This window comes from Sinohyriopsis cumingii, chromosome 9, assembly GCF_028554795.1.
Source record: "Sinohyriopsis cumingii isolate HCF-2022 chromosome 9, ASM2855479v2, whole genome shotgun sequence".
In the NCBI taxonomy this organism is placed as follows: Eukaryota; Metazoa; Mollusca; class Bivalvia; order Unionida; family Unionidae; genus Sinohyriopsis; species Sinohyriopsis cumingii.
In genome coordinates this window covers 98,056,462-98,079,829 of record NC_142969.1, presented here as the reverse complement: position 1 = coordinate 98,079,829, position 23,368 = coordinate 98,056,462, and the positions used below count along the sequence as shown (strand labels likewise).

General features: G+C 35.6%; 1 protein-coding gene across 1 annotated transcript in view; it reads right to left on the bottom strand.

The window, feature by feature from the left end:
* Window positions 1-3,685: 3,685 nt before the first annotated feature.
* Window positions 3,686-23,368, bottom strand: part of LOC149792304 (uncharacterized) — a 57,675-nt gene continuing 37,992 nt past the window's right edge. The window contains exons 5-7 of the mRNA XM_089970880.1: window positions 18,365-18,388; window positions 16,341-16,419; window positions 3,686-4,209 (exon numbers count right to left, since the gene is read on the bottom strand). Coding sequence (XP_089827006.1) covers window positions 3,768-4,209; window positions 16,341-16,419; window positions 18,365-18,388 — 545 coding nt within the window. The 3' untranslated portion in view covers window positions 3,686-3,767. The remainder of the gene's footprint in view (window positions 4,210-16,340; window positions 16,420-18,364; window positions 18,389-23,368) is intronic.

The following is a 23,368-nucleotide window of genomic DNA, read 5'->3' as shown; positions in this document are numbered from 1 at the left end:
ACCGTCACTGTTTTTTAAGTCAGGAATATTGTATACTCACACAGAATTTGCAGGTCAAGTAAGCCAATAGCTAATACATTGTTTCAGATACATTCTTTTAACAACTATCAACTGACAATGCGCACAAAATCTAGCATATTTCATTACATTGCTTCTGATTCTTAAAGGTCTTTTTAAATCATGGATGCATGGAGATCGTAACACCAGCTGAACAGTTTTCATGGACAGAACCTATTATCTATTCCTTAATCTATTAAATTATTGTTAAAAAACAAGAACAAGAAAAGCAGAACACAATCATATGAGCAAAGCCAAACAAGGTTAATTCTCCTACAAGATAAAAGGACCATGAGTAATAAAAAATATGCCTTTATTAAGACCACGTGGTATAAAATTATCCGAGAGAATTGTGAATCTTTGAGTCTGGATATAAAGTCTAAACTATGCATAAAACAATTTCGCGTATCAACATGAAGCCGTCCGCAATCGATCTAATCCACATTTCGAATGAAAAAGAAAAAATCCCTATAAAAAGGTGTACTTCCTTCCTGCATGTATAAAATGCGATACAAATCTTATGTGAATAAAGCTGAAAGAACCAGCGTGAATGTCCAACGTGTTAATGTGTGTGAACTTGATAACTTCCAGAAAAGGTGTATCATGGTTTGCATGGATAGCTTATCATGATTTACGATTAGTGTATCGTGATTTGCACGGTTAGTTTATCGTGATTTGTACGGTTAGCTTATTGTGATTTGTACGGTTAGTGTATCATGATATGCACGAACAGGGTATCATTATTTGCATGGCGATTGTATCATGAGTTGCACGACTATTGTATCATGATTTGAGAAGTTATTGTATCATGTTTCACACGACAAATGCATCATGATTTGCACGATAAATGTATCGTGCTTTGCACGGCTAGTGAATCATGATTTGCATGACTAATGTATCATGATTTGCATGACTAGCGTATAATGATTTGCATGACTAGTGTATCATGAGTTGCATGACTAGAGTATAATGATTTAGATGACTAGTGTATCATTAGTTGCGCGAATAGTGTATCATGATTTACACGACTAGTGTATCATGAGTTGCATGACTAGTGTATAATGATATGCATGGCTAGCGTATCATGATCTGCATGACTAGTGTATGATGAGATAGACGGCTAATGTATCATGATTTGCATGGCTAGTGTATCATGATTTGCATGACTAGTGTATCACGGGTTGCAAGGCTAGTGTATCGTGATTTGATTGGCTAGCGTAGCATGATTTGCATGACTAGTGTAGCATGAATTGCACGGCTAATGTATCGTTATTTGCATGGGTAGAATATCATGATTTACATGGCTAGAGTATCATGAGTTACACGGCAAGTGCATAATGATTTGCATGACTAGAGTATCATGATCTGCATGACTAGTGTATGATGAGATACACGGCTAATGTATCATGATTTGTATGGCTAGTGTACAAGATGTGCATGACTAGTGTATCGCGAGTTGCACGGCTAGTGTATCATGATTTGACTGGCTAGCGTAGCATGATTTGCATGACTAGTGTAGCATTAATTTTACGGCTGGTGTGTCGTTATTTGTATGGGTAGCGTATCATGATTGCATGGCTAGCGTATCGTTATTTGCACGACTAGTGTATCATGATTTGCATGACTAGTGTATCATGATTTCCATGGCTAGTATATTTTGATTTGCATGACTAGTTTATCATGAGTTGCACGACTAGTGTATCATGATTTGCATAGTTAGAGTATCATGATTTGCATGGCTAGTGTGTCATGATTTGGATGTCTAGTGTATCATGATTTGCATGGTTAGCGTCTCATGATTTTGCATGGCTAGTGTGTCATGATTTGCATGGCTAGTGTATCATGAGTTGCACAATTAGTGTACCATGATTTGCATGGTTAGCGTATCATGATTTGCATTGCTAGCATAACATGATTTTCCTGATTAGTGTATCATGATTTGCATGACTAGTGTATTATGATTTGCATGACAAGTGTATCATGAGATTCAAGGCTATCTACAAAATAAAACATAAGCATAAATCATTTTCCAAGGAATAATTTCCAGCATTTTGGTTAGTATGTTCAGTTCTTTAGTTTTAGTTGGCTTCGTATAGCCATTACTGCGTTACGGTTCCTTGAAATGCTAATACATACATACATACATACATACATATATACATATATACATACATATATACACACATACATACATACATACATACATACATACATACATACATACTTTTCGAAGCACGTTATCGTTACTAATTGGATTCTAACTTATTATAGATGTATTTTTGGACAAAAATATCGGTATCAATACATCGGCATTTTTGCCGAAACCTGTTACGTATCTTCTGTAAATAGGTAAACTGCGGTCAAGTTTAAGACAAATTTCTTCTGCCAGTTTGAAATTCATAGATATACTGACAAGGAAACCGACGATAATGTGTGATTGCATATCTTTGTATTGTCTAAATGGTGATTTTGTTTTCTTTTATGATAATGTGTATCATGGTACATTAGTGTGCATGCAGTTGTGTCGGACAAACTGAATTGAATATGAACGTCAACAGAGGTAACGGGAGCGTGAAATATAGGTCACAATCACTATGTTTTGACTGCTGGATATAGTTCTTCCCAGAGCGCGTCTACATACCAAGTTATATGATTCTGCACTATAGTGTCTGAGAAAAATGTGCTAAACGCAATGGTTAAATTGCATCACTTTGTCATTCGCAAAGGTTAAAAAACATCACCGGGTCATGCGCAAAGATTAAAATATATCACGGGGCATTCGCAAAGGTTAAAACAAATCATAAGCTCATTTAACATAGCTCATAGAGATCTAGTGTTGACTTAGGATTTAGTACTTGTAGCCACACAACTCTAAAGCCATGAGTGTTTATGTAACTGAGCTAAACACACACATTACCCGTAGTATTTAAGCAACACGCATGGACAGATTATCGAAGAGACGGATAGACAGAGATTATGAATCCAGTGGCAAGAATTACATTGTAATCGATCTCTAAAAATGATTACGCTTGTATACCTATTAGTAATTTTACAATAATAAATATTAAAGTTTAATAGAAAATGACACAGACATACACACGTATATGGTAATATTCTTTCTCCAGAATGATCCCGGGATAGTTCTTACCACTCTGTTTAATATTTGCTACGTTCTACATACAACTGCTGTAGGCCATGACTTCTATTATGGGAATCCGGAGTGAAAGTATACTTACAGGAGAGTTCGTCGTAGTGCGAGTGTGTCTGCTACCCACCAATGCCAACATATACGATTACGTCCCATCCTCTTTTGGGGATGTGCACTTAGTCGAGAGGGTAAGGGTGTTGGTGCGTGCAGACAAGGCGACGGGTGTAGTAACCCGTGGACCTGGCTTTGAATCAAAGCAGAAGAGGAATTTAAAATTCTCTAAACTGTATGGTAATAATCTTTCTCCATATATGATTTCACTTCATATTATCACGTACCCTTCAGAAGGAGGATAAAACGTTCATTTGGTAAATATTTGTAACTCTCTGTATCTTTCTCAGTCTCTTTCTATATATATATATATATATATATATATATATATATATATATATATATATATATATATATATATATATATATATATATATATATATATAGAGAGAGAGAGAGAGAGAGAGAGAGAACAAGGTCATTTTGTCAAATCTCAGTAAGCATTGTCATTTCAGATTCTGTTGTCTGATATATGTACGGGTGTTTGGCACGCGCCAATGGTCACGTGATCATAAGGCTGATTTGCATCGGACTTGCTACTAGACACATCATTTGACTCATACGTTTTGTCGCATAAATCATTGTAATGTGTTGTCACGTGATCATATGTCCCATCCAAGCAAGGCCTCGTTTCATGCAGAGTGGTGTCGTACGTATTGTCTGCTCCATGACTGGGCTTTGTTACAAAAGTAGCAACGTAACTGTAGTTTTCCATGGTGGCGTTGACACTAACAGTCGAACTGTCATTTGGGTGAGAAGTATTAGAACTGTATGTAAAGCCAGTGTTGACCGAATGCTCAGCATTTGAGGGATTTTCCACTTTCCTCACTGTTCCTGAAAGTGTGGTCTGAAATTCGATGAAATCAGTTTTCTTTTCCTTTTGTCGCCTTGTTCTGAAAAGAAATATAAAAATCAATGAAAGCTTATTTCAGCAAAACTTATGAAACTTATTTTCTTAAACATCGTTAAAAGTAAGTAGTTGATGTAAATCACGGCGTAAACTTATATCAATAATTATGGAAAGGTTTCATAAGTATAAATGACGATGAGAGAAAATACAAATATACCAACAAACGTTTTAAATATAGAAGTTACAATTGCTAAAATATTCCGAAATAAAAGCATATGTTGTCTGATGCAAGACAGGAGTTGAACGGTAAACTTTGCCAAAGTTCTTTAAAATGTATGAACTAATGAAATGTTGCTCAATTCAAAATGACTATTTACTGAAGACGTTTTCACGTGTCTTTGAGTAACCATATGTTTTGCATGCTTTAAGCTTATCCGTTCTCTTCATGTGAATTATCTAAAGCGATATGTGCAATGTTACCTTGATGTTGAATCTATTGGTTTTCCTAGTTATCGGAGTCTGTTCAACTTAATTGTGGGGCAAGCATATACCATGCGACACATTCTATCAGAAACTATGTTAATGAATTGAAGACACTTCGTCTGCTGATTGGTTTGAATTTATACAATGTTAATGTGTACAAAAAGTTAATTTTGTAATACAAATATCTTTCTGTTACTTACTTTATGACCATATGACCATACATTCGTACCAACCTATACATTAGTACACTGTTAAAAAGTTCATCACGGAGTTCTACACCTATATTAGTACTCTGATGACAAATTCATTCTCTTTATTCTAATCAGGGTGACAAACGACCATCATCTGACGTCGAACAGGAGAAAGATCCTGAGATCTCCTGTTTGTTTCAAATGGCCATTAGTGAAACTGAAGCCACAGAAGTACCTATCTGTTATTTCATTCAAAATGGAATCTTTATGACAAAATAGAGACCTCCCGAGGCACCTGTTGGTGATTAGTGTCAGTTAACTATCAAATTGTAGTTCCAAAATCGTACAGACAGGAAATACTTAGTCTGGCCCATGAAACTCCTTTGGCTGGTCATTTAGGGATTAATAAGACTTTTCACAACATCTTGAATCACTTTTATTGGCCAATAATTAAAAGTGATGTTTGTAAATAATGCAGATCTTGTCATACATGTCAAATGGTAGGAAAACCCAATCAGAAGATACCTATGTCTCATCTGTAACTTGTTCATGCATTTGATGAACCATTTAGCAAAATAATGATAGTTTGTGTAGGTCCCTTATCTAAGACCAAGTCAGGTAACCAATACTTGTTGACCATAATGTGTGGGTCAACAAGGTTTCCAGAGGCAATTCCATAGAGGAATATTAAATTTAAAACAATAGTAAAAGCTTTGATAATTTTTTTAATCAATTTGGCCTTCCCATATCTGCCCAATCTGATCAAGGGTCAAATTTTATGTCTCGAATTGTTTAGCTAGTTATGCTTCAATTTGGCGTACAGCAATTCAAGTCAAAAGTGAAATTATGATTTGACAGAACTACAGTGGAGAGATCTTTTGAGCCTGGTCTGTCTCTCTTGCTCATTTTTTGGAATTTTCTTCAGATTAGGGCTCCTGGGATCTAAATAAATTAAAGGAGTACCGGTATGTTGAGAGAGATAGCCAGGTTAATCATGCATTTGCTTCAGTTGTACCTGTCCTACTCACTGAAGATTTAAGTGAAGGAATACCATCGGATTCTACTGATTTTGGAGTGACAAATCTACGGAATTCAGAATTATGAATAATCTGGACCAGAAACTTTCACATTTGCAACAACAAGAAAAGAATGAACTTAAACAGATATTATTTAAATATGAGCCTACAAGATCAAACAAAATTTTCCATGATGTTGAAATTGCAAATTCAAAAACTGTGAAACAACACCTGTACAGGATGAAACCTCTCAAACAGAAATACTTGGAAAGAGAAATTCAGTATTTGCTGGAGGATGATTTCACAGAGCCCAGTAAAAGTGACTGGAGTTCACCATGTATACTTGTTCCGAAACCAGATAAAACTTTTCGCATGTGCTATGATTATAGGAAGGTGACTAGTTTGACACAAACAGATTCATTCACATTACCAATAATCGACGACTGTATTGATAAGATCAGAATTGCCAAGCATGTCACCAAATCTGACCTTCTGAAAAGATTTTGACAAAATCCAAAGACGAAAAGAGCAAAGGAAATTTTGGCATTAGTGAATGCAGATGGCTTTTGGGATGAAAGGTTTGCCAAGTACTTTTCAACGTTTAATGAACATGATTACTCTGGTCTAGATAATTGTGATGCTTACATCGATTATGTCATCATCTACAATGACACATGCACAGAACATTTAGCGACAATTCGAAAATTCTTTGACAGACTCACTGACGGAAGTTTGACAATTAATTTATCCAAAACTGCTGAACCCCTGACAAATTTATTGAGCAAGAAAACCAAGTTTCTATGGACTGAAAAATGTCAGGAGGCTTTTGATAAGTTAAAGGCCATACTTAAAAGCGGGCCAGTTCTTACAGCTCCAAATTTCAGGCAATCATTTAAACTGTCAGTTGATACATGTGATGTTGGGGTTGGAGCAGGTTTGATTCAAGAAGACGAAAATGGCTTTGATCATCAAGTGTGCTATTTTTCTAAGAAATTAAATAAGCACCAAAGAAATTATTGAACAATCGAGAAGGAATGTTTGACTTTGATATTGGCATTACAACATTTTGAAGTTGACATTAGTTCACCTCCTTCTTTCAATTATTGTGTTTAGTAATCACAATCCCTTTACTTTCATCGACAAGACGAAATATAAAAATGAAAGACGTCTAAGGTTGAATTGTTGTCATATGAATATAATCTTGACATCAGGCACATTAAGGGAAAAGGTAATTTAATAGCAGATGCACTTTACTAGATACTAGATTTTTCAGCCATTGGAGAACTTTCCATTCTTGTAACATATATGGTCTGCGTATTTATATTCGTCTACACCATCCATAGAGACATTTTAATCTTAACTTTGTGTGTGTTATCCTTATTGAAACAAACTATATCTTGTTTGTTCTCTCTGTAGCATTTGTAAATTTCCAGTTACAGCAATTGTTACTCCGATAGGTTAAGACCCTCCCCTTAACCCATGATATCGACAATGTGATCACCACAATGTAATTAATACATTTTCTTCTGCCGGTATTGTCGAGTATAGTAAGATAATCTGTCATGGGGACTAGCCGGATACTAGTAAGATAATCTGTCATATGGGACCTGTCGGCGTATAGTAAGATAATCTGTAATGGGACCAGTCGGAGTATAGTAAGATAATCTGTCACATGGGACCAGTCGAAGTGTAGTAAGATAATCTGTCATGGGACCAGTCGGAGTATAGTAAGATAATCTGTCAAATGGGACCAGTCGGAGTATAGTAAGATAAGCTGTCATGGGACCAGTCGGAGTGTAGTAAGATAATCTGTCATGGGACCAGTCGGAGTGTAGTAAGATAATCTGTCATATGGGACCATTCGGAGTATAGTAAGATAATGTGTCATGGGACCAGTCGGAGTATAGTCAGATAATCTGTAATGGGACCAGTCGGAGTATAGTAAGATAATCTGTCACATGGGACCAGTCGGAGTGTAGTAAGATAATCTGTCATGGGACCAGTCGGAGTATAGTAAGATAATCTGTCATATGGGACCAGTCGGAGTATGGTAAGATAATCTGTCACATGGGACCAGTCGGAGTATAGTAAGATAATCTGTCACATGGGACCAGTCGGAGTATAGTAAGATAATCTGTCATGGGACCAGTCGGAGTATAGTAAGATAATCTGTCACATGGGACCAGTCGGAGTATAGTAAGATAATCTGTAATGGGACCAGTCGGAGTATAGTAAGATAATCTGTCACATGGGACCAGTCGAAGTGTAGTAAGATAATCTGTCATGGGACCAGTGGGAGTATAGTAAGATAATCTGTCATATGGGACCAGTCGGAGTATAGTAAGATAAGCTGTCATGGGACCAGTCGGAGTGTAGTAAGATAAGCTGTCATGGGACCAGTCGGAGTGTAGTAAGATAATCTGTCATATGGGACCAGTCGGAGTATAGTAAGATAATGTGTCATGGGACCAGTCGGAGTATAGTCAGATAATCTGTAATGGGACCAGTCGGAGTGTAGTAAGATAATCTGTCATGGGACCAGTCGGAGTATAGTAAGATAATCTCTCGTATGGGACCAGTCGGAGCATAGTAAGATAATCTGTCACATGGGACCAGTCGGAGTATAGTAAGATAATCTGTCATGGGACCAGTCGGAGTATAGTCAGATAATCTGTAATGGGACCAGTCGGAGTATAGTAAGATAATCTGTCACATGGGACCAGTCGGAGTGTAGTAAGATAATCTGTCATGGGACCAGTCGGAGTATAGTAAGATAATCTGTCATATGGGACCAGTCGGAGCATAGTAAGATAAGCTGTCATGGGACCAGTAGGAGTATAGTAAGATAATCTGTCAGATGGGACCAGTCGGAGTGTAGTAAGATAATCTGTCATATGGGACCAGTCGGAGTGTAGTAAGATAAGCTATCATGGGACCAGTCAGAGTATAGTAAGATAATCTGTCACATGGGACCAGTCGGAATATAGTAAGATAATCTGTCATGGGACCAGTCGGAGTATAGTAAGATAATCTGTCGTATGGGACCAGTCGGACTATAGTAAGATAATCTGCCATATGGAACCAGTCGGAGTGTAGTAAGATAATCTGTCATATAGGACCAGTCGGAGTATAGTAAGATAATCTGTCATATGGGACCAGTCGGACTATAGTAAGATAATCTGCCATATGGGACCATTCGGAGTATAGTCAGATAATCTGTAATGGGACCAGTCGGAGTATAGTAAGATGATCTGTCACATGGGACCAGTCGGAGTTTAGTAAGATAATCTGTCACATGTGACCAGTCGGAGTATATTAAGATAATCTGTTATGGGACCAGTCAGAGTATAGTAAGATAATCTTTCACATGGGACCAGTCGGAGTTTAGTAAGATAATCTGTCATGGGACCAGTCGGAGTACAGTAAGATAATCTGTCATGGGATCAGTCGAAGTATAGTAAGATAATCTCTCATATAATAATAATAATAACAATGAGGACTTTGTATAGCGCCTAATCTTTAGAAGTCTAAGCGCTTTACAACTTTAGACAACACCTATAAGATAAGAAACATAATAATATTATTACAAAAACAAACATGAAATTAGAAAAACATTTTTGAAAAATAATAAAAAAAACATGCTGAGAATATTTCAGATAGGAAACGTTATTAGGTCTTTAAGTTTGTTCTTGCTGTCGAAATAAGTGAGTTTTGAGAGCACTCTTGAATGTGATCACTGTGCCTTTGTGTCTAAGTTCAGTGGGCAATTCATTCCACGTTGCTGGGCCTTGGTATGCAAAAGAACGCTGTCCATATGACTTTGTTTTCATAGTGGGAATAATGAGTATACGATTGTCAGAGGAGGAGCGTAAGTATCTTGCTGGTGTGTACACATGGGTGAGGTCAGATAGGTATGTTGGACTAGAGTCCGACAGTGAAATGTAGCACAGAGAACACATTTTGTGTTTGATTCTAGATCGAATGGATAGCCAGTGTAGGGTACAGAGCAGCGGGGAGGTGTGCTCTGATCGTGATACTCTAAGTATGATCCGAGCAGCTGTATTTTGAACTTTTTGAAATTTCTGGAGTAAATATTGAAATGAACCAGACAGAATTGAGTTACAATAGTCCAGTCTTGAAAGTACTAATGAAGACACAAGTGTTTTAGTGGCATCAACTGAAAGATATTTGCGAACTGAGCTGATGCGTCTCAGCTCAGGATATGCAGCCTTGCATATGTTCATGACATGTTGGTGCAATGTGAGAGTACTGTCCAGAGTAACACCTAGGTTTCGTACTGGTTGTGTGAATTTAATGTTGGCATTGCTGATAATTATTGTTTTAGGTAAAGGATGTAAATGAGAAAGTCTTTGTGTTGTGATCAGAATGGCCTCAGTTTTATCATCATTCATCTGCAGCTTGTTACAAGTCATCCATGATTTCACATCAGAAATACACCTCTCTACACCTTGGATGGTAGCATGAACTTCAGTTGGGTGGCTAGATTTGTATATTTGCGTGTCATCAGCGTACAATTGATGAGACACTGGATGATGATTTATGACACTTGAGAGCGACTGAGTGTACAGAATGAAGAGAACAGGCCCAAGAACAGACCCCTATGGAACACCGCAACATAGATCAACTGGGTTGGAGTGTATTCCATTTGCAGATACAATTTGTGTCCTGTTGACCAAGTAGGACTTGAATCACAGTAAGGCTCTATCATGAATGCCAAATACATGCTGGAGACGGTGAAGTAATATATTATGGTCTATTGTGTCAAATGCTGCAGACAAATCAAGGAGGGTGAGAACTGTAATCTTTCAGCTATCCAATGCAGAGAGAATGTCATTAACTACTTTTAGAAGAGTAGTTTCAGTACTGTGGCAAGGGCGATATGCAGATTGTACATGGCAAAAAGACTGTTTGAATTTAGATGAGATACAAGCTGGGATAGAACAACCTTTTCTAAGATTTTTGAAATGAATGGGAGATTAGAAACTGGGCGGTAGTTCTTTAAATCGTTATGGTCTAGTGTTGATTTCTTCAGCAGAGGCTTTACAATGGCAGTTTTGAAAAATGATGGCAATTCCCCAGATGAGAGAGAGGTATTAATAACATCAGTTAGTGAAGGCAATACTGGATCTAAGCACTCAAGCAGCAGTGATGATGGAATTGGATCAAGTTCACATGACTTTGGTGCACTCTTCATCACGATTGTACGTACGAAATCCACAGAGACAGGTTCAAATACTGCTAATGGTTGCCGCTTAAATTATGTATCCCAACTGTATGGTGACGACGAGTCAATTGAAATTGTGGTGTCAAGCTTATCTCTAATGGTTTGTACTTTGTCACGGAAAAAAATTTTGCAAACATGTCCGGAAGGTCGACTGGAGAGAAGGTAGTTGGAAGTGGTGTTGATTTGTTCCTTGACATTAGCTTGTTAGTAATCTCGAAGAGCTCTTTGCAGCTGCAACTTTCCATGATGTTAATAGTGTAGTGGGCTGATTTCGCTGCATGGACTATATTTGTGACGTTCTTCTTAGAGACTTCATAAATTTGCTTATGAATAGTGAGTCTGGTGGAAAGCCAGAGCCTCTCAGCTTTACGGCGGTCTCTTTTAGCAGTGCGAAACTGGTCCCTAACACTGCTATACCATGGAGAACACTTTTGAATTGATACTCTGCACTTGGTAGCTGGGGCATGTTTGTCAAGTAATGAACGCAGACAGTTATCGAGTTGTTCTGCGGTAGGAGGTAAGCAAGTTGTTAGGTTAGCTTGGATGTCGCGCATTAATTTGGTTCTATTTATCATACGGAGGTTTCTCTTAGTAGCAGATAAAGGTGGAGGGTTAGGGACTGATACGTCAAGATGGCATATAATGCTGAGGTGATCTGATGCAAGGTCATGGGATACCAGGGAGGACCGTAGAATGTTATCATCAGGTCTATGAAGAATCCAGTCTAAAATGTGACCATGTTTATGGGTGGGTTGGTTAAATGACTGTTTGAGGTTGAAAACATTAATGGAATCTAGGAGTGTTGATGTATTTGAGTTTCCGGGACACTGAAAGTGAAAGTTGAAATCTCCAAGAACAATCAGGTTGCCACCTATCAAATTTCCATAGTCCAGGAGATTCGGAAACTACTCCAAAAAGAGAGAGTCAGCCAGCTTGTTTTTTCTACTAGGAGGTTGGCGATATAGGCAGAAAAAATGGACTGACCTTTGCTCCAGTGTGAGTGTGGTTTGGACTAGTTCAAACGATGTGTGGTCGAAATTGAATGTTGTGTAGTAGTTCAGACGTTTTATCATGGAGTTCTTTGTGATGACAGCAATTCCACCTCCGCGAGAATTACGGCGGAACGACTTGATGGAGTGGGTGTTAGATCCGCACACTTGAGCTCATTGCCTGATGTTTTTAGCCATGTTTCTGTCAAGAATAATATGTCAACACTTTCGTTGTTGATAAAATTAACTATTTCTGTGCGTTTTTCCGGTGGTCCTACTGACTGGGCATTGAATAATGCAATGCGCAGAGGTATTTCTTGGATAGTTAACATAAAGGTTGACGAATTGATTGGGATTTGAATTAGGTTATCTAAATTAACGGACGAAATTTTTTTTAAATGGTTGTGTCGACATAAGGGAGATAACTGGAATTCTTCTTCCTGTTCTACGCCGGCCAGCTTTGAAACAACGTTTCTTTTTTCTCTTCTGTTTACATTTAGGTAATGATGAATGTAGTCCCAGTCTAGAGCACAATGTAGTGTGGAGAGCCAAGGAGTGAACATTTAAAGCAATTAATGAGGGTCCATCGTAGCATAAACGGGTTGACAGGCGAGTATCACGTGATGGCGGTTTGTTCAAAAACAGTGGAGCAAGACAGATGAGAAAATGTCTAATTATTCTCGTTTCCAAAACAAGGAGATGAAGAAACACATACGAATTTAACAGCCAATACATAATGAACACAATAACGAAGATGAAAACAGGCAACAAGCACAAATATCATGAAAACGGCACTATAAAACGGAACAGCTGCTTCAAGCCGGTTAAGCGATAGCCGCCATCTTGTTTTCAATGGGACCAGTTGGAGTATAGTAAGATAATCTGTCATACGGGACCAGTCGGAGTATAGTAAGATAATCTGTCATGGGACCAGTCAGAGTATAGTAAGATAATCTGTCACATGGGACCAGTCGGAATATAGTAAGATAATCTGTCATGGGACCAGTCGGAGTATAGTAAGATAATCTGTCACATGGGACCAGTCGGAGTATAGTAAGATAATCTGTCATGGGACCAGTCAGAGTATAGTAAGATAATCTGTCATGGGACCAGTGGGAGTATAGTAAGATAATCTGTCATATGGGACCAGTCGGAGTATAGTAAGATAATCTGTCACATGGTACCAGTCGGAGTATAGTAAGATAATCTGTCACATGGTGCCAGTCGGAGTATAGTAAGATAATCTGTCATGGGACCAGTCAGAGTATAGTAAGATAATCTGTCACATGGGACCAGTCGGAGTATAGTAAGACAATTTGTGATGGGGACCAGATCAGTAGCGGTGCTAAAAGCATTTTAAATTGATCTGAAATCAATTGTATCCTGTAATCGAAGAGCGATATACATTCAGATGAGAACACATATCTTCTGATGTGGAATAATCCAAGCTTTAAACATTTTTTGTATTTGTTGTGATGTCATAAACTTAAGTGACTAAACATTCCGGAGGTGTTGCAAAATATTTTCACATGATATTTAAACTGACACTAGTATTGAATTGTTGGATAGACTGCGATTTAATAGCTTTACAAAAATAAAAACAAAAATTTTGCGAACACTTTTAATATACATTAACGATATCGATGGAATGAACTAAGAAAAAAGCAATTTTAAAACGAACTTTGCCAAAATTTCTGTTTGTAGAACCTAGTTCCGATTAAGTTAGAATACTTAAACAAAAGTGTCAACAAATAAATTACTCCAAGTTGTGTTATGGTACAAATTACACACAATGTAAATCAATTAGATAACGACAAATTGAATGGATTTATCCACAGTGGTATAATAATATGCGTAAAAGTCTCACACAATAACTAAGAAAGCGTTCCTGTTGTTAAAACAACACCACAACCGTGAGACATTGAGGATGAGGGTTCATGTTTAATTTTGTAGTATAATATGTAAATGGTTAAAGTTTGACTTCACTTGAAAATCCTTCATTATGATGCAAGTTGAGAATTTGCTCTGGTGTAATTAGACGGCATAAAATAACAAGTTTGTTGAGGCATAAGTGCCCTTTGAGCAGAATATCTCATCTATACAATATAAAACAAAAAGCGGCCATGCTTGAGATTTGTCTTGAGACCATATCGATATTTGAACTTTATGTTCAATGCGTGCTTTTATTTTTCCTATATATCGTAAGGACTATCTGTAACAGGCAGCTATTAATTCAGGTAGCTATTAGTGATATCGGCGATGACATGCAGATTAGTACTTCTTGTTTTGCAAGTAGAATTATCATGCTTATCGCTGTTTATGAATTTATGAATAATTGCAGCTAAATTTATTACAGTGATTTTTCGAATTATTTTTGTGGATATTAGCCTTTAGTAAATGTACGTGTATTACCTAGAAACGTAAACTATCGCTTGAACTCTGCAAACATTTATTATACATCTGCTGATTCCACAGTGTATTTTATATTTATTAATGATTCCACAGTGTATTTTATATTTATCAACAAGACGTTTCCACTAGGAATGCCAAAGACGTTTCCAATAGCATGGCCAATAACGTTTCCACTAACTAGCATGGCCAATGACGTTTCCACTAACATGGCCAGTGACGTTTCCACTAACTAGCATGGCCAATGACCTTTACACTCACTAGCACGGCCAATGACGTTTGCACTAACTAGCATGACCACTGACGTTTCAACTAACTCGCATGGTCAATGACGTTTCCACTAACATGGCCAGTGACGTTTCCACTAACTAGCATGGCCAATGACGTTTTGTACTAACATAGTCAATGACGTTTCCACTAACTAGCATGGCAAGTGACGTTTCCACTAAGATGGCCAATGTCATGCCTTTAAAAGGATGGAGTGTGAAGTATGTGTGCAATCAAAAAGTGATAGTTAGTTAATAGCTATGACTGAATCAAAAATAGACACAATTTTATTATTGATATAATCAGATATCTTGATAGTACGAAACTCCGAGAATATGGTTGAAAAGAAACCACAAAAGAACAAATCAATGCAAGAATGTTCACAAGAAAGACTATGCCACATGAATCAAGGACCATAACTCTGTAAAATAAAGCCTATGCTACATGAATCAAGGATAATAACTCTGTAACAATATAGCCTTTGTTACATCAATCAATGACCATAACTCTATAAAATATAACCTATGTCATATGAATCAAGGATAATAACTCTGTAAAAATATAGCATATGCCACATGAATTAAGGATAATAACTTTGTAAAATAAGCCTATGCCAAACGAATCAAGGACCATAACTCTGTAAACAAGGGATTTTACGCGAATCAAGGACCATAACTCTTTAAAAATAAAGCCCATGAAGCATAATTTAAGGACCACAACTCTGTAAAATAGGATTTAAATCTAATCGTCATCAAATTCATACCATACATTATTAAGAAAAACCTTCAGTGCAAAGCTGGTTGAATGAAACAAAACAATTTAAGTGTTGATAAGTTGTTTGGAGCGATGTGATTATTCTAGGTGGATAAAGGGCAATAACTCTTATAAACAGGAGCAATACGTGTTCGTCATTGAACTCATCTTTCCTGAAATGTGTGTATGTGTCTGTACGTGTGTGTATATCCCTCTCTGTGTGTGTGTGTGTGTGTGTGTGAGAGAGAGAGAGAGAGAGAGAGAGAGAGATTTTGAGTTTTAGATTAGCTTTAATAATTTGTCAGTTATATCGCTACGATGTCTGCAGTGTGGCAGTCTACAGTGTTGTCTAGCACTGGGGTATAATGCCACAGACATGTTGCATCATATCCCACCCAGGCACATTATCCTGACACCAGGCCGACCAAGTCCTAATAATAGCATTGTAATGCTTAGCGCCAAGCCAGGCAGCTGTTAGTACCATTTTTATAAGTCTTTGGTATGACTCGGCCGGGGATCGAACCCGCAACTTCCCGTATCTCAGGCGGACGCTCCAACCCCTTAGGCGGTCTTCTTGAAATGAAGCTTCACGGAAAATGTCATGAAACTCTGAAGAAAAATGTGAATGATTGTTCGTTGGCATGCAAAAGTACATACAAATAGGCCTGTATAGAGGTAACAACATAATTAACATCATGAATTTATATTAGAACAAAAAAATGGATTTTTTTAAAAATGTAGTTCACATAGTTGGTTCGTCTTGATTTAATGGGTAACATGACAAATGTTTCTAAATGGAAAAAAATAATCTTTTTTTTTACCTGAATATGCAAACAGCCACAATTGCGAGAACCATTACAAACACTAGGGATCCGACAACTGCTCCAATTCTTGCAGCAACTACAAATAAAATGTTTACAAATGTTTATTAAATCAGTTTTAAAATATATATACTGACTGTTTAATTAATGTGATAAGAATGGATGGACTTGTGTTTTTTAATTCCAAAACTTAAATTTTTATTCTTTCTAACAATGCAAACGATTTCGTCGATTGATGTGTTTTCATAAAGAGAATAAAAAGCCTACGTAAATATTTATATGCCTATGTAAATATTTATACGCCTATGTAAATATTTATACGCCTATGTAAATATTTATACGCCTACGTGAATATTTATATGCCTACGTAAATAGTTATATGCATACGTAAATATTTATATGCCTATGTAAATATTTATATGGCTATGTAAATGTTTATATGCAACGTAAACGTTTATATGCACACATAAATATTTATATACCTACGTAAATATTTATATGCCTGCGTAAATATTTATATCCCTACGTAAATATTTATATGCCTGCGTAAATATTTATTTACCTACGTAAATATTTATGCCAACGTAAACATTTATATGCATACGTAAATATTTATGTGCCTACGTAAATATGTATATGCCTATGTAAATGTTTATATGCATACGTAAATATTTATATGCCTGTGTAAACAGTTATATGGCTACGTAAATATGTATAAGCCTATGTAAATATTTATTTGGCGATGTAATTGTTTATATGCAACGTAAACGTTTATATGCATACGTAAATATTTATATGCCAACGTAAATGTTTATATGCATACGTAAATGTTTATATGCCTACGTAAATGTTTATAAGCCTATGTAAATATTTATACGCTTATGTAAATGTTTATATGCATACAGGCATATTTATATGCCTACGTTAATGTTTATATGCTACGTAAACGTTTATATGTACACGTAAATATTTATATGCCTATGGAAATATTTATATGTCAACGTAAATGTTTATATACCTATGAGAATATTTATACGCCTACGTAAATATTTATATGCCTATGTAAATAGTCATATACCTACGTGAATATTTATATGCCTACGTATTTATATGCCTACATAAATGTTTAATTGCTACATAAACGTTTATATGCTCACGTAAATATTTATATGCCTATGTAAATATTTATATGCCTACATAAATGTTTATATGCCTATGTAAATAGTTATATGCCTATGTAAATATTTATATGCACACATACACACTTAAATTTTTGTATGCCTATGTTAATGATTATACGCCTACGTAAATATTTATATGCCTATGTAAATATTTATACGCCTAGGTAAATATTTATATGCCAACGTAAATGTTTATATGCCTATGTAAATAGTTACATGCCTATGTAAATGTTTATATGCACACATATACACATAAATATTTATATGCCTATGTTAATGATTATACGCCTATGTAAATGTGTATATTCCTATGTAAATGTGTATATGCCTACGTAAATGTTTATTTGCCTATATAAATGTGTATATGCCTGCGTAAATGTTTATATGCCTATGTAAATGTGTATATGCCTACGTAAATGTCCATATGCCTATGTAAATATTTATATGCCTACATAAATGGTTAATTAAAAAATGGGTTATTTGTAACTTTGAGTGCTTACGTCAAGAGAAGTTATTTTCATTGTATTATAAAGTTCCGCATCACCATTTTACATAACGAGTATCACGTTACCTGATATTTTTTGTATAATCCGTTTCATGGATGAAATCCGTTGATGACGTTGTGTGAGATTCAGGTACACTCTGGTAAGGAGAAATTGTTTTGCTTATGGCGGTTGCACCTAAACAAGTGCCATGTGATTAATTTAACGTCCGTATTTGATACTGTGCCAGGAAAGGCATAACTCAGAAGCTATCGTGTACTTAAGTACACTGTGACGCGCACATGCAAAAGAGCTATTTATTCAGTAAAATAACATTGCGGTGGCCACTACAATTACTTACATGTTGTTTGTAGAGCCTTTAATCCTAAAGAGGAATCAAATGTCAAAATTCAACACTTTACATCGAATGTCAACCTTAATAGCACATACAATATATATTACTAAATTTATTTTGAAAGTTTTACATTATTATGACTACGAAAAAGTTCGAATCTAAAACCAAACCAAAAGGTCAACAGATTATTTGCAGCAACTTTCTCATCATTTAAATCATCTGGACAAATTTGACACTGTTTACCATCTGGTTTTCTATTTCCGTGTCGGACTTGCCTAAAATATGGACGCTGACAAGAACAATTTTATTTACGATCTTCTACGATAAGGAATCACTCTTTTTTTAAAAAATGTTTCACGAATTAATTACGCTGATCTCATTTACTCTTTATGTTCAGTTGTTTCGTATGTAAACTTGTAGATTTGTCCTAAGCTGACTTCGTGCCAGAGAGAGAGAGAGAGAGAGAGAGAGTACTTGCCCTGACATTTTCCCATCATTACAGATACATTTTTCAGTCCAGTTTCTCCCAAACATCCTTTGCCAGGATACAACTCAAAAAATAGCGTGAAGTTGGAAAAACTCTCATTCACAAATGTGGAAGCTATGCTCCAGGTACTGCTGGAACTTCTAGTCCATATTACAGATTCATTGTCCTGACTGCTCATACAGAGATGTAGACGGTTGCTTGATCATTTAAGGAAATAAAGAAAGCTAATACATACTGGTCCCTGCATAGCATGGACGGGTGTCGATAAAATGTGACATGTATTTACATCACAGCCTTGAGGAACAACCATGGTTGCGTACATTCCTTCCACAAAAGTTAAAGAAAGAAGGACGTTTATGGTAACAAATAATATGCATAGAGCTTGATATGTTAACGTAAACTATGATGACACAAGCGGATCCAATACTGGAATTCATTCAGAACACTCTACATGTCCTTAAGAAATGTATTACACTGTGTTGTTTTACATACTGTTATTAAATATTTTATTTCCCTAGCATAAAATATGAAAATTTAACTTTTTTGGTGAATTAAATCCCAAAAAATCCCTCAACGTCTATAAACGTCCCAAAGTATAACGTGTTCCGAATGAATTCCAGTATTGAATGTGCTGATGTATTAATGGTCTTTAATGTGCCGATTTGCGATATCATGATGTGTCACAACTATATCATCCGAAATGTCTTAGAATGAATTCACAATAATCTCAAAATAGTGATTTAGTCCTTAAGCTAACAAGCACTTTGTATATCTAATGAATAATATGAAAATATAATTAAATCCTCTCAAATTATAACTGAACACTACTAAAATACTGATTCCACTAGACGGAGTTTAAAATAGGAATAAATAATTCTGTCTATCAAAATATTTACAAATACACTTTAGACACAAATAGAGGACTAAGACGAGGTTCATTTTCCCATAATATTCGTAAACATGATGAAGTATGCTTACTTACATTTTCACAACCAACCTGACTGAAATCAGGTGGACCTTATAATTTTAAGGATCCAAGTAAATATGCTGACAAATATTATCATACCAATTAGCCTACAATCCAAGGCAAAAGTTAGCAATGTAATATGTTGTTTACAAATGACCCTTAAAATCTATAATTGTGGATAACAATTTATCACACAATACAGAAATTAAAATCGACTCCCTGTCAATATAAAGATTTATATCATAATACTCTTTAATACATATAAAAAATATACACCAAACAGAAACATTATTTAACCTGTATGATAGTATTATTTGTATTAAATATTAATTCTGCCTACTATTATCAAGCATTCTTTGATAGAGTCCAGATATAGCACTTTTCGTTCTGTCTTGTGTATATTTATAATTCTCTATAATTAATCCTATATCCCTTGATTTCTTTCACAGGAATCCGGAATGACCGTATAGAAAGATGATAAATATTTACTAGGTCGTCATGCGAGTGTGTCTTCTACACACAAGTGCATATAACACCGACTCAGTAGTGTCAATTTATTTTGTAAACTGTGTTTAATTGTGATGGAATATGCGTTAGTATGTGCAGGCAATGAGATAAGTGCCGCTCACCTCATACCTATTTTCGAATCTCCGTAGAGTACAAATGAAAATTTCTCTAAAATGTATGATAGTGTTATTGGTATTAAATAATAATTCTGCCTACTATTATCAATCATTCTCCTATAGACTCCTATAGAATCCAGGATGGTACTTCTATACATGAGGAAGTGCATCTTTAATCAGATTATCTTTTTGCTTGATGTGCATAATGACAATGTTGTATTCCTGCAATATCAAACTGAACCGTAACAAACTCATATGTTTGATTTTCATTTTGTTAATGTGATCACTGAAGACAATAATCGGAGAAGGTGATGAACTAATATACACTTTAAAGTGTTGCAAAGCCGATATCATTGCTAGACATTACTTCTCGACTGTGGAATAACTTCTCTGATAATTGTTTAATTGTTAAAAAGCTAACTGGATAAGCAAGACCTTTTTTGCTTTCGTGAATTAGTACTCTACCAACCTCAACATCACATAAATCAACAGACATTTTAAATTAATGACTAAACTCTAGAACTGGTACACTCCAGTATGGCCTTTATTTTATCAAAAAGCCGCCTGATAATAGTCAGACCAATGAAACTTTGATTTCTTGCTGAACACATTTATCAGGTGTTCAGCAATTATGGAAAAATTTAACAATCATTGACAATCAAAAACTGGATCCTGAGATCTGTTTGTTTCCGAGGGCTATTTTCCTGATGAGAAAATGGAGACCTTGGTAGGCACCCGTTAGTGACGATTGGTCAGTGAGTTGCCAGTCTTGTCACTATATAATATCGATGTGGTAATTCGCAGTCTACCTCAAGAAAATCCATTGGATGGTCATTTATAGTCAAAATACTTATCAGAATATCATGAACTATTTTTATTGGCTGAAAAGTAAACATTGACGTTTCTAAGGCTGTAGATCTTTTTCAAATGGTAGAAGAACCCAATCAAAATATACCTAAGGCACATCTGCAACCCAATCAAAAGATACCTAAGGTACATCTATAACCCAATGAAAAGATACCTAAGGCACATCTGCAACCCCATCAAAAGATACCTAAGGCACATCTGCAACCCAATCAAAATATACCTAAGGCACATATGCAACCTTTTCCTGTACCTGACGTACCATTTTGGTGATAACTGATGGAGTGTGTCGGTCCCTTACCTAAGATCAAGACAGGCAACCAATAATTGTTGACCATACTATGTTTGTCCACACGAGTTCCAGAGGCTTTTGCTTTCAGTAACATTCAAAGTAAAAATATAATCACAGGTCTGATACGGTGTTTTTTAAAAAACATTTTTTGACCTTCTGAAATCTGTCCAATCCGATCAGTGGTCACATTTTATGTCTGATTTTTTCCAAAACTGTTTATGTATGGACATTTTTTAGCATTTTACGTATGAATTAGTTGCTCAATATTTTAAATCATTTGTCTATCTCCATGAAAGTTAAGGGGCTTTGAACAAATGTCAATAAATGCAGAATAATATGATTCGGTAATATTGCTTTGATACAGAAAAAGATTAGGACGAAAATGTTTATTTACTGTTTGCAAATCAGTTTAAGAATTTGTAAGTTTAAGTCATTTTGAGCTAGGTTTTTCATTCCACTACAGATGCTAAGAAAAAATGAATAAATCTAATGTAAACAACCGTAATATTAAAACAAGGTAGAATACGAGGACCAGGATGAGCGTCAAAGGTTTGTTTCCACAACGTTCTAAGCATAAACCAAGGCCAAATCTTTGATTTAAAGTTTAGTAAAGAACATGATAGACATCAGGTAGATCAGATTTTTCCAAGGGGATAACAAAAGGCCTGAACTCAGATCCAAGTAAACATGTTTACCTACAAGTGATAATTATCTTAAGCTATAATATACAATAACAGATAAAAAATAAGCTATTTACCATGCTGTTTACAAAATAACCCTTTTAATCTGTACACAAGAAAAAATTAAACGCACAACTTAATTTATAGTATACAAAATATGATATATATATATATATATATATATATATATATATATATATATATATATATATATATATATATATATATATATATATATATGCTTTCCAAACTTAAAATTGTGTATAAAATGTGTACGATAGTAAGGCTTATGTATGAATGGACAGACAGAGGGATGAATAGAGATGAAATCAATATTTTCACACTATTATTTTATGTGTGTGGATTTAATCAATTCAGAATAACTTGCTTAATGTAAATGAATTAATTATTGGTCGAATTATATATTTCAAAGTTTGCAAGAGTGAAGTAATTTCATTTTTTTCTCTAACTTTTTGATCTTTGCGTTTTAGTTGTGCAACTGTTTGTATTAAAATAGTTTAACATACTGTAGTTGGAGTTTATAATGTCCAGGTCTTGTGCATGGTTTAAAGGTCAAAATAAACAAAATGGTGAACCATTGAAACCTGAGAGAACCAATCATGTTTTTATTTGGTCAAAAATTATTATTTAGTATTGATTATCAAGACAATACAATTTTCCCCCAAACAGAGCATGGATTTATGTCTATACCGTTACCCCAACTATATCATGGATTTAGGTTTACACCGTTACCCCAACTAGAGGATGTATTTATGTCCATACCGTTGTCCCAACTAAGCATGGACTTATGTCTCTTTTATTAACCGAATTATGGCATGGATGTATTTTTTTACCATTGCTTCAACAATAGCATGGACTTTTATCTATACCATTGCCCCACCTATAGAATAGATTTATATCTATATCATTGCCCTAACTATAGAATGGATTCATGTCTATATCACTGCCCCAACTATGGCATGGATTTACGTCTAAATCATTGCCCCAACTGTTATATGGATTTATGTTCATACCACTGCCCTAACTATAGCATGGATTTATGTTCATACCGTTGCCCTAATTATAGCATGGATTGT